This window comes from Carettochelys insculpta, chromosome 6, assembly GCF_033958435.1.
Source record: "Carettochelys insculpta isolate YL-2023 chromosome 6, ASM3395843v1, whole genome shotgun sequence".
NCBI classification, from domain to species: domain Eukaryota; kingdom Metazoa; phylum Chordata; order Testudines; family Carettochelyidae; genus Carettochelys; species Carettochelys insculpta.
In genome coordinates this window covers 24,331,712-24,344,531 of record NC_134142.1, presented here as the reverse complement: position 1 = coordinate 24,344,531, position 12,820 = coordinate 24,331,712, and the positions used below count along the sequence as shown (strand labels likewise).

The 12,820-nt window shown below is 40.7% G+C and overlaps 1 protein-coding gene across 1 annotated transcript in view; it reads right to left on the bottom strand.

Moving 5' to 3' along the window:
* Positions 1-11,810, bottom strand: part of BEGAIN (brain enriched guanylate kinase associated) — a 261,465-nt gene extending 249,655 nt beyond the window's left edge. The window contains exons 1-2 of the mRNA XM_074996506.1: positions 11,701-11,810; positions 5,260-5,271 (exon numbers count right to left, since the gene is read on the bottom strand). Coding sequence (XP_074852607.1) covers positions 5,260-5,271; positions 11,701-11,810 — 122 coding nt within the window. The remainder of the gene's footprint in view (positions 1-5,259; positions 5,272-11,700) is intronic.
* Positions 11,811-12,820: the final 1,010 nt, after the last annotated feature.

Sequence of the window (12,820 nt, the reverse complement as noted above, 5' to 3'; positions counted from 1 at the left end):
CTTCCTCAGTTCGATGGTCCCTACCTAGCCCTTTCCCTGCGACAGGAAGGATGGACGAGAACACCAGTTGTGCTCCAAATTCTTTGACCCTTCTTTTCAGCACCACGTAATCCGCAGTAACCCGCTCAAGGTCATTCTTGGCCATATCATTAGTTCCCACATGCAGAAGTAGGAAGGGGTAGTATTCTGAAGGCTTGAGCAGTTTTGTAAGGCTCTCAGTCACATCCTGAATTCGAGCTCCCGGTAAACAGCACACCTCACGAGATTGCAGGTCCGGTTGGCAGATGGCTGGTTCAGTCCCTTTTAGGAGGGAGTCCCCTACCACCACCACCCGCCTGTTTCTTCTGGGAGTGGTGGTCATTGAACCCTCACCCCTAGGGCTACACATCCCCTGTCCTGCAGTAGAAGCAGTTCTCTTGTGATTTTTCTTCCTGTGCATCCACCACTTGAACAGCAAGGGGAGTTCTAATATTGTGTGCTATAGTTTGCGGATCAAATGCCCATCAATCCTCATTTTTTTCTACTTTCAGTGTTGTAATTCCAATTAATCTTTTTTCCAGAAAGTTAGGTCCAATAGTTTCACACACAGTGAAATACCAGTTGCCCTGTCAGTAGTGCACATATAGGTGTTGTAATAAATGCACCATAAAGAATTCCTAGTGTCTGTTATTTTTAGTTCTGATTTTGACCCTGACCCAAAAGCTCAGCAGCCATAACTGGCCTGACTATGGCTGTGTATAACCTCAGCAATGTATTCTTATCTGTCCCCAAGTCTCAGCGTGACTTTTAAGCAGGTTAATCCTTCCTGTACATTAATCTTTAATGTAATTTATATGAGCTTTTCAAGGTCACTTAGTCTCAATATAACACCTACAAACTTGATTCTTGTTAACTATATTATTTTCCACGCAGATCCAGTTTACATTCCATTGAAGCTTTCTTTTTTGGATAGATCAGTCCTCAGTCTGAGTGATGGATTTCCCTGTGTGTCTTCCCCACTTAGAGGTCTTTTGGAATGCCTTCTTGATTCTCTTTTCTGCCACCTCATTATTCCTACTTCTAACCCACAGAGTATAATCATCCACGATTAGAGTGCCACCTATCCCAGCACTTATTGGAGTTAGGATATCATTTTTTGATTATTACTTCCCTGTGGTGCACCATTTTAAATATATACAGAAGACATAACTTTTTCAGCTCTGACCTACGTGGTTCTTTCACTCAAAGATTCTTCATTGCTTCCAGACAGTCTTCCTCTTAGCTCTTGTGCATCTACATTGTACAGGTTGAACCTCTCTCTCCAGAACCATTAATTCAGTGTAGCATTTTCCTGTTTACCAAAGCTAGGTAATAGATCATGATTCCATTCGATGAATTATCTTTTAATTTAATTTAAATTAAATTAATTAATTTAAATTAAATTATATTTTAATTTAGTGGGAAACTTCACTTTGATTTTATACATCATGATACATTCCTCAGAAAGTTTTTACCAAACTTCGGCTTTCACATTTTCCAGTTTGTTGACATTCCTTTTGTCACTGGAATTCTCTGTTTCACCACTTACACAATAATTGTTAACTAATTCAGTCCATTTACTTGTACATAACTCCCAGTAAGCTTTCTTAAAATTCCAGTGGGTATTTTTCCCTTACCTTCAAACTTACGTTTTCCATGAAAAGTAATGCATATTTATATTTTTCCCAGTTGTGTTTATTAGTTATAATTCCCAGAATTAAGCAGGAAAAGCTTATGTTTGCTGCATTAAATATAGTTGTGGGGTCATAATTTAAAACCACTGATTCGATTGTTTTCTACAATGAACTTCTCTAAGTATGCACCATTTTAATCAGTTGTCTGCCTTCTGTACAATTAATTATGACTGTTTAGGTCAGTGCCTACAATATATAGATTTTTAGCATTCTTTGCTAATTTTGTAGCTCAGAATTTCCTAAATTCCCCTGTGGGTTATAGATATTACAAATCCCTAAAGAAATATTACTTTTCTGCATTGAGATCTCAACAGCATTATATTCTAGGCTTACTTCTTCATTCTTTATGACTGTGTAGTTTAATCTTTTCTTTATGAAAGTACAAATGCTGCTTCCTCATCCTAATTTTTAGTCTTGCCTGAAGACAATAAATCCTGGAATTTTAAAAGTGAGCTTTTCAAACAACCTTATTTCCAGGATGTATATACATCTGGTTAGGCTTTAAGTTCCAGGATATTTTCTTGTCGTTTTTGACCATGTGCTATCAGACTATGTGCATTCCAACTCAAGACTGAGATCACTATTTTCATCCAATTTCACCATTAACTCATTCAAAAGTCCATAAATGCTGTCCAATGACAAGTTCCTCATACAATAAACTCTTTCATATCCAACATCCCTGGGACCTGTAGGTTGCTGGATATTCAAATATTCTGGATAATAGAGAGGCATACCTAGGAATGCATAACACTAAAGAAAAACAAGATTAGATATTAAGATACTAACAAAAATTTATTCAGAATACTTTATTTACCAACAACGTAAACATTGTACATTGTAAACTTACAGTGCATTTGCTGTACTTATTTGTATTTACTTTCACTATACTACATTTATGGAAAATGTAACTAAAATTTATTTATGGTTAAAATGCTGGTTATTTGAGAGTTCCAGATAATAGAATGCCAGTTAAGACAGAGTTTACTGTATAGAAATAATTTTCCTCAGCTCTTGCTATGATTTCCATTTTTTTCCTGCTTTTTCCCAGTTTGTAATGTACAAATTAACACATCTATCATCCATTGAATAAACATTTTTAGTTCTGGTTTATCACCCATTCTTTCTACAGTGTTTATCATTATCTTTATAGAATGAGGCTGTGCCTGAAGTTCCTTTTGTCCTTTGCTATCAACTATCCAGCAACTGATGCTTTGTCTCCTGACAGCGTCCATGTAAGACATGCTGTTTTTATCTTTTGTATCTCTTTAGCCTTCCTTGCCACAATATACCTGCCACATACCTAACCCTGGTTACCACCACAGTTCTACAATTGACCCTTGTCCTGTCTGTACAGTTTTCATAGGAATGCTTTCCCCAGAATTTACCAAATCTTGTTTTCCTTTTACCAACATCTGCCCACACCTTTGGCACTTATAACATGGGAAGGAGGGGTATGCTTGGTTCTAAGTATCTGAAACTCTAGTGTTACTTTTGCTGTTAGAATCTCTCCTTTAAATGTAATCAGCCCAGTTTTTTGATGATTTGGTCTCTCTCCTTCATTCTCTAATTAGTGGCTTATTTATCTTCTCCTGTGCTTTTTAGTTCTTTGCTCATTGGTCAGCTACAGTGGCATTCCATATATTACCTTCTTTAATGCCAGACTATCTGATTTGTCTACAATAACAATTTTTCTTACTTGTCAACCCTGATAACAATTTTTGAACTTCTGTGCTTCATATATTGAGTCTGTTCTGGTAAGGCTATGATCTGAAGAAGAGGGTCTGTCCCAGGAAAGCTCATCACCTAATAAATTATTTTGTTAGTTTTTAAAGTGCTATATGACTGCCTGCTTGTTTTGTTTACCTTGTTTAGTTCAGCCAAGTAGTTTGGTAGCTAGCAATTTATTTTAACTTTCCCTAGTATTTTACTTTTTAACAGTTTATCAGCTTGATCTTTGTTTTTTTACATTCAACCAGAAGATCACCGTCTCACAACCTCCCTGCTCTTACAATAATCCCTCTTGCTTTTTGTAATCCAATTCTCTACTTTCACAGGGTTAACATCACTTAATCTTAGGCTGTTTCTAGATTGCGGAGAACTGTTGGCAAAAGATACACAAATTGCACAATGCAGTTGCATATTTTTTGCTGACTGTTCTGTTGGTAGAGGCTTTTCCAACGTTTGGCCCATCCACATGGAGACAAATGTTGGAACAAACCCTCAGCTGAGACATCCCTTCTTCCTCATGGCATGGGGTGTACAGGGATGTTGACAAAATTATCCCGACCAGCAGATCTCTTTTGAGAGATCTGCAGTTTGGGTGCGTGCTCTGACAAAACATATGTCGACAGAAGTTTTGTTGACAGAAGCCTGCAGGCTAGACATAGCCTCATTTCTTTGGCTAGAGATCATACAGTTTACAGTATTTTGCTTTATTTCCTTCCTCAGCTTTTCTTTTTTGCTGATCTTGTCAACATCTAATTCTGCTTCTATGCTTTTCTTCCCCTTCCCCACCCCACATATTGTATACCTGTACTCTCTCAACAGATCCTCCTTCAGTTTCTAGGGTGACTTCATTTGGGGGAGTCAGAAAATCCTTTATCTCCCATCAGCCAAGCACTGCTCAGCTATGACAACCACCCTCATATCCCCTGCCACATTTCCCAAAAGTGTCCAAGATTACTTATCTGTTAGAAAATCAAAGAACTGAAAATGAAAAAGGTGAGGGAAGACCTAAGTTAGAGAACTGATACAGCAATTGATTCATAACAGAGAGAAAGCCCTGTTAGTCTATATACTATAAATTATTTTGTTAGTCTTTAATGTGCTACTTTACTGCTTTTTTGTTTTGATACAGCAATATTGTTGCTAAAATACCACCCAGAGCCAGTAATACCTCTAACACTCATTCCTGCACATACAGTTTGGGAATTAAGTACTCCTGAGATATTGCCTCCTGAGATACCTGCCTAAAAATATATGGTTTATCAATACAAGTAATTAACTGAACAAGTATACACTTCCTCAGTTCAGGGGTGAAAACATACTCAAATAAAAACTTAGCTGCAGGCCAGATGCTGTTTATAGTTGTACTCTGTCTGAAACAGTAAGAAAGCCCTTTACAGGAAAGCCAAATACTCTTCCATCTATGCCAGTTCCAGCAGGGGTAACCCCCTCTTGTCCTCAGTGCCTACACATAGGCTACCAACGACTGGTAGAGGGCATGATCCACTCCACATTTTAAAAATAAGCAACTCCCAACCCAGGTACACAGGTGGTGCTCATTTCCTGTTACAATGACTAGCAGCTTCTTCTCTTTGGTTGCCAGTGTCAACTTCTGGGAGTTCCAGGGATATGGCCCTTCGTCTTGAACAGTTCGATCCCCAGGTGACCCAGCCCAGAGAGAATGGTGAGTTGAAGGGGAAATTTGTTGGGGGAAAATGGGGATATATATCAAATATGCCACAGGGGTAGTCAGAGAAAAACCAGTGGGCTAAATTCTGCTCCCAACATGCCTCTGTGAAGTCCAAGGGAAATTAATGAGAACTGGATGGGTTTAACTGGTGGCAAAAAGTGACAATGTGAAGTTTAAATTAATTTTAGTTTATCTCTAATTCTCATTCTTTCTCTTTTAATTGTATTTTCAATTAACTACATGACTGTCTTGAGCCAATTACCTCATTGGTGTAATTGCCCTGGTCTAATGTGCATTTTACCTTTGCCATAAAGAGACCACGAAAGAGACCAGACCTCTGTCTAACAAAATGTGAATAAGAGTAGTGCATTCAATATCACTGATGCCTGCAGTCTCCATTACAGTTCCACAGCTAAATACAGACACCTGGGGGAAGGTTCAGTACATTCTCTGTTATATACTCACCATTTCATTTAAATCCCTCATGAACAGTAGTTTTTTGAGGCTTTTCTTATTTATTTTTTGTAGCATAATGATTCTCAGTTTCCTCTTTTTTCCTTAACAATTCCAGGTACACAATGGGTTTGTCATGAGGCGTGTCATACGCTTTATGAAAAATGCTTATGAATATGCCATAAGTGGAACGTATTTGTTGTGAGATACTTATGTGGCATATCACTGAAAAAGGTTATAATCTGCCAGATGTGACTAACCCATCTGTATGTTTGTATCATTCCTGTATTTGAAGATAGAAATGTGAAGTATATATCTGTGTTACTAACGAAGTCCTGTTAACTGAGGGCCATTAGTAGTACTCTAAGAACTTAAAGGCCCTGTGAATAGACTTATTTTTACTGTCAGCCTGGGAGGAGGGGCTACGGTTGGTTCTACCAAGAGATGTGACCGTGTCACCAGACGCTGGGATCCATCTGGCTGCTGTACTTTTCCACTGAAAGTGAGAAAAGGTTTAAACTGAACACAAAGGATTCTCGCTTTTTAAAAAACTTACATAGAAGTGGAAAGCTGAATGATAGGGGGGGCTGCTAGTGGTCATGACACCTTTGCTTACCACCCAAGATGACAGCTAGATACATTTAGGATTGAACCTAGGTGGGTGAGTGAGTGGGATGGGGAGAAAGATTGAGCCTGGACTGGAAGGTTTTCCAGTCTCTGAAAGAAGCTTATCAGAATAACTCTGAGGGTGAGAAATTACATATAACCATTATATTTGATGTATTAAATTTAGCTTACATGGTTTTATTTTGTTGGGTAACCTGCCTTGTTCTGTCTGTCTCTCGTGACTACCTAAATCTCCCTTTTTTACTTAAGAAACTCACTTTTGTTTATTAATAAATCAATGTAACTGTTACCTGGAGTATGTAGTGGAGGGGAGGGGAGCAAGGAGTCTGTGCATCTCTATGAGCTTACCTTGCATAAAACTTTATGCAGAATGAGATGGGTTTATCTGGCATTCAGTTCCACTGAGGCTGTGTATTTGGGGGCCAAGGCAAGTCTCTTTGGCTGAGCCTTCCCTGAACTGATCTGATCAGATCTCAGTGTCTGTATTATATTGCAAGTGCCTTTGTGACCAATGGAGATATTGAAGAGCAGGTGAGATGAACATTTGTCAGAGATGATCTAGATGGTGCTTGGTCCTGCCATGAATGGAGGGTGCTGGACTCAATGACCTCTCAAGATCCCTTCCAGTGCTGGTATTCTATGATTCTGTCACAAACACTGCTCCCTCCCTCCCCTCCCCCCGGCCCTGGTCTCAGTGCTGGAGGAAGCTGAAGGACCTTGCTCAGCAGGACAGAGTTGAGTGGTGTTTTGGCACATCAAGCCCAAGGGGGGTCTTTGTGACTGAACCCATCACAGGGTTAATATCTTCTGTCCTGCTATAGTTATCCAGGGATAAAGTTATAAGAATATTTTTCCATGAGAGAAGTGGTGGGCAATAAGAGGGAGGTGATTCACCAGGGCTAGCCCAGGCCAGCCCACTGCCACTTAATTTACCTGCATCTCTGCAGGTGTGACCACTTGCACCCCTCCCCCCACCACCTTGGCCATGGATTGCTGTGCCCAGTCCTTGGGAGCTGCAGGAAGTGGTATCCCAGTCTGGACCACTTCCTGCAGCTCCCATTGTTGAAGAAGAGTGATGTATGGCTAACAGGAGGTGCAAGCACCCATATCTGCAGAGGTGCGAGTAAATACAGCAGAAGCAGCCTTCCAAGGGCTAACCCTGGTGAACCGTGTCTGGCCTGTGGGCTGCTAATTGTCCATTGCTGTTCTAGAGTGTTAGAGATGATGACCTTTATCTAGGCTGCTTGCTTATGGACCTTATCTTTGATTTGTGTTTTATTAAGAGTCTTTAATGCTGAGCACGTCTCTCTGCTTGTTGCTGTGTTTTGTTTCTGCTTGTTCAACCCACCAGCTTCTTGTGGCCTGACTATGATTCAGTTTTGGATCTCCAGAAGTTAATTGTTTCTAGTACATTGTGAGTTTCCGCTGCAAAGAAAGCTGGTTGGCTTCCACACAATAAAGGTTTGTAGGCATTGGTATGAATTCTAAATGGCTGTTCACTTGGAGGTTCACACCAAGGGTTGTTTTGTATGTACAAATAGCAGGAATAGCTATTTTTGGGTGAGCATCTTTATTCTCAGGGAATAAGCGTATATGTGTTTGAACAAGATTGTTATTTATTTGTTTAATATTCTCATTTAAAAAGCTGCAGCTAGCTAGTTGGGGACAGTCTCCCATGAGACTTAAGGACTTATTCTCACACCTCCGGTGTAGAACAGCAAAAGCTCACTGTTATGAACACTACATAGGCTGACATTTGTTTAAATGGACTATTTAGAAAACACTCGCAAATAACTAATGCGTTCTCAGAAATCAGGAAGCATCTGCAAAAGACTTGCAAACAGAAGTTTCTCAGCTAGCTCATTGGCAAAGACTAATTTAGCTCTGTTAGACACTATTTATCTGAGGCTCTGTCACTTTTAATTCCAACAGGTACTGGAAGTCTTTGTGGTAGAGAACAGGAGAGGCTTGGGTATAACAATTTTTAATATATAAAATAGTTAGTTAATAGTTTATATATTCTATTAGTTTATATGTATAAACAATTTTAATATACATTTATATATATAACTATTATATAGTTATATAAATGTGTATAAAATAGTTTATATATAAACTATTTTTATTCAGGTTGCAGTTAGTAGCTCCCTGTATTTAAGTTTTATCAAACACAGCATGTTCCAAAGAAAGTTCTCCCTCATGGCTTACCCAGACTGCCCTTCTGTGACTGCTTTCTCAATCACACCTCCTTTATAATATTAAGATTGAGGGTTAGTAGATGCATTAGGCTCAAAATTCCAACATTTAGGTGCCACTGCTATTTGCAAAACTCCCACTTCCCTCATTCTGAGGCACCTAAACTTTTTCAGATGAGCCAGGAAAAAGCCACCTAAGTGCTGGGACTGCCAAGGGGCTAGGCACCTAGCCCACAGCTAAAATTCCCTTGCTGTTTTCAGCTTTGGGGCCTGATCTCACAGGCATGCTCAGAGCACATCCTCTCCACTTGAAAGACCGCTTGGAGGAGCCAGGGGAGTAGTGGAATGCCTCATCCAGTGACTAAAGCTTTCACCTACAATTTGGGAGATCTGGGTTCTAAATCTCCAGGCTGCCCAATTCACAGTCAAGGCCCAACCCCCAGGTTTCCCATCACCCCGGTGAATGTCCTAACCCCTGGGCTACTAGATATAAGGGAGACAGTCCCCCAGTGTATCACTTTTCATGGAAAAAATGACTGCCCTGACATACACCTCTCAATCCATGACAAGATTTGCAGATGTTTATTGAAGTGGAGATAAATGAGTGCTGGCATAATTGTTACATCAAGGGATCAAGGACGGAAACCATGCATTTGGTGTTTATTACTCCTTTTAGTCAGAAAGTGTGGCAGCCCATCTTGTACCTCTAGTTCCAGCACCACTGATGATAAATGCTAAGCCCATCTGAGTGGCAAGGATTAGGCCACTCCCTCTCTCTGGCATCACCTATTGGCTTACCTTACATGGCTCCCTGCTCATTGGGTTTGTTTCAGTGAATCTCTCTTTTAGCATCTGACTATTCCCATTCATGGTACAGGGAGCCTGGATTCCTGACTCAGGGCTATAAATTCCACTGGGTGACAGAGTTAGAGGTCGTAATGCTCATTGTTACCTTAAGTCCTCACCATGATGCTAGCCCTAAACTTTCAGCTGATGTGTTGTGCATCCATTCCTTCCTCACAAGCTCCAAAAGGTTTCCTCTTCTTGTTTTGAGAAGGTTAGACATTTTTCCTCCCAATCTAATCAATGGACTGATTTTTATAATGTGGGGTTCTGAGTCCCAGGGACTAGGGAAATAAAGGCAGCCAATGCAGCAGAGCTAGTCTCTTACATTTTTCAGCTTACTACACCAAAGAAGAGAGAACTGGCCATTCTCTTACTTTTGAGACAAATACGCTCTAGATATAGAAGCATAGGAGAGGCCGACAATGCCTGCTTACTACTTAGAGATTCTATTTGGGAATTACATGTGTACGTGTGGGGAAGGAATGCAGATGTTCATAGCATTGCAAGGTGATAGAAATGTGGTGTTGTAATTACCCATCAAGACAAAGAGGAAATGATAAATTTCAGCTTGTGCATCTTTTTTTCCTTTACTTTCTGCTTTCTGTTCTTCTGGAGAAACCATTATTAGCTGTCCACAGCAACACTAATGAGACAGGTTCTGGAGTTTTTTGACTGACCAGTTAAACCAGAGGAAAATAAGGCTGGAAAAATGAAGGGGCTAATTGGCTGAAAACATATTTGAGCACAGCTAGGGACCTATAAAACTGGGATGTAATCCTAGCCCTGCAAAACTCCCATTGACCTCAGCATTGTCTGGTTTTTATATGCAAACACTAAGACTTAGCATACTAAGCCCTGTCAATTCATCACTCCTGAGCAAAGGGATGCTTGCTGAAACAAATACCTGAGTTTGGCTCTGGCAATTCCATCCCCTTCTGCTAGATCTTAATATATATTTAGCTTCCTTTTACAATACAAAAGGGCATTCTAAATAGTCTCTGTCTTGTCCCCTTCATACCAAGCCATCCAAAGACCACATCCCTATAGCTTCCATGCTTTAAGTAAAATGTGGCAAGTTGTCATGGAGTGGGGCACAGCAGCTAGGGAGCATAGTTTTTGTCAGTATTATCCACACTTTGTCTAATTACTCCAGTCACTAATCTAACTCATCAAGGCTTCTGCTCATGGACAGTGAGGGGAAGAAGACAAAGAGCAAGCAGCATCCCAGTATGTGCAGCTGTAGTCCCACCCCCCTGCCTTCCCAAAATGGCACCCTTACTTGTGTGAGCAAAGCAGCAGCGTGAGCTTTGGCTTTGGGGTTTTCCTTTGCACTCTGAGCAAGAAGAGGGGTTCATTATGCTTGTGATAATTTAATCTGATCTTAAGAGAACTCGCGCGCACGCGCGCACACACACACTGCAATGCATCTGCTTGTGTTAGACCAAAAGGACATACCACAGTAGAGCCAGATATTCAGTGACTGAGAGTTGATATGGGCTGAAAGCACGTAGTGACACCTTTAAAAACTGCTTTCTATGTTATACCAGAGGATTGTTACACAAAGGAGGAAAATCTGTGCAAGAGAAAACTGATCAGTACCTAAAAACCAGTGATTCCTCATATTTGCTGCCCCATCCCTCTTTATCTTCCTTTTGAAAAAACAGTCAGAAGTCCTGTGGCATTTTATAGACTAACAGATTTATTGGATGATGATGCATCTGGCAAAGTGGGTCTTTGTCCATGAAAACTTATGCTCCAATAAATCTGATAGCCTATAAGGTGCCACAGGACTCTTAGCTGTGTTAGTCTGTATCTGCAAAAACAACAAACTTATCTTCCTTTTGGTTCACTCTCTTCAGTTTACTAAGAGACCAGGTAGATACATGCTGATGACAATACGGCAAATATTCAGTTTGTCGTCATGTCTGACAATAGTCAGCTACACAGACAGTAGTACACACATTGCTATAAAAGACCTTGAGTATTTTGTATACGGACCATCTCGTCTAAAGGCAAACTGCACAATTAGGAAATGTTTGTTGGCAAGAGGTGGGATAAATATCAGTAACCAAACTGCAGTAGAATCCCACCAAACATAGTTTCTCCTTACATTGCTTTCCTGTAAGCCAGATGTTGAGTGATCCTAAAGTAGTGTGAATTGTAAGGGTTTGTCATCACTCAGTCTAGTACAAGAATTTCTGTTTCCTAAGTGCCTGCCTGGAGATAAACAGTAGACTTAGGAAAATGTCCCCGCTCTCACTGCCCTTATGGGAAAAACTGACTTCTCAGCAAAAAACCAAAAATGGGGAAATTTTCCTCTCACAGTGAAAAGGAGACCCCTTTGTGAAAAATTTAGCTAATAAGCCCCTCAATTTTCCATTGCCAAGCAGCTTAGACAGAAAATTTCTTGGCCGGCGTGAGTAAATTACCCATTATGCTGTGTCCTAGCTCTCAGCTATCCATCCATTTTAGAATAGCTGCTGATCTAGACTTTATCTGACAGCCGGAGAAAAATGTAATTGACCATATATATCTTGTGGTGAATCCTTCAGCTTTTTGCATTGTCATCCCATAAACAGGTTCCATTAGTAAACAATTGAGAGGTTTTGGAGCAGCCAAGGAGAACTCTCCATACACAACGTGTTTACCTTGTGGCCCAGTTTTTCAAAGAAACATTTACAGCTGCTCTGAAAGTTTTATACGCATACATCTTGCAATACAAGATGGTTATATGCTTCTTGACAATGGGCAAAGGAGCTAATTCTGGCTTTATCATGACAAGAGGAATAATTAATGCTATTCCTCAGAAGAGAGATTTGCACTTTGGTGCTGCCATATAGACTGTCACCATTGTCACAGACAAAGGAGCAGAAGATCTAATACGCTGGTGCTTGAGTCATGCTTAGAAGTGCAAGGGTGGGAGGTGGTGGTGAGTTTAATAATTACCTGTTAAATTGTTTTATGTTACTGTCAGGCACCGGGTTAATTTCATAGCCAGCAAGTGAGTCACTGAGGGGTTACAGAACAGGAGTAATTACTTTTACCATTATTTTTGGACACAAGTTCCTATAACTTCTGGTGTTATGCTCTCAGCACTCCTGCTAAAAGCCTTGTGTGTACCTGAGCTGCAAGAGAACATATTGTGAATGCATAAGCTATGTGGAAAATTACTCATTAGCACATCATTAAGATGGGGGATTAGTCCAGCTCCACAGGTAGAATTGTGGGAAGGCACTAGAGCAGTGGTGTGACAGTAATTGAAGGATGACCAGGCTTTTGCGGTTGTTGTCCTTCTTCTTTATTTGCCATTGGCCCTACCCCCCACTCTAACGATGTCCTCTCCTCCTCCAGAGCCAGGCACCCTCAAGCCCCCACCCCACCCCACACAAACTGAATGCAGAGACTCACCAGAGCCGACAGCAGGAGCCATGATAGGGCCAAGACACACCGGCAGGATCTGTGCTGGGGCCCAAGCAAGCCATGCTGGCAGGAGCCACACCAAGCTGTGGCTCAGGCTGTGCCAGCAGGAGCTGTGCTTTGGCCCATGCCCTGGCCAGAGTCACACTGGCAGG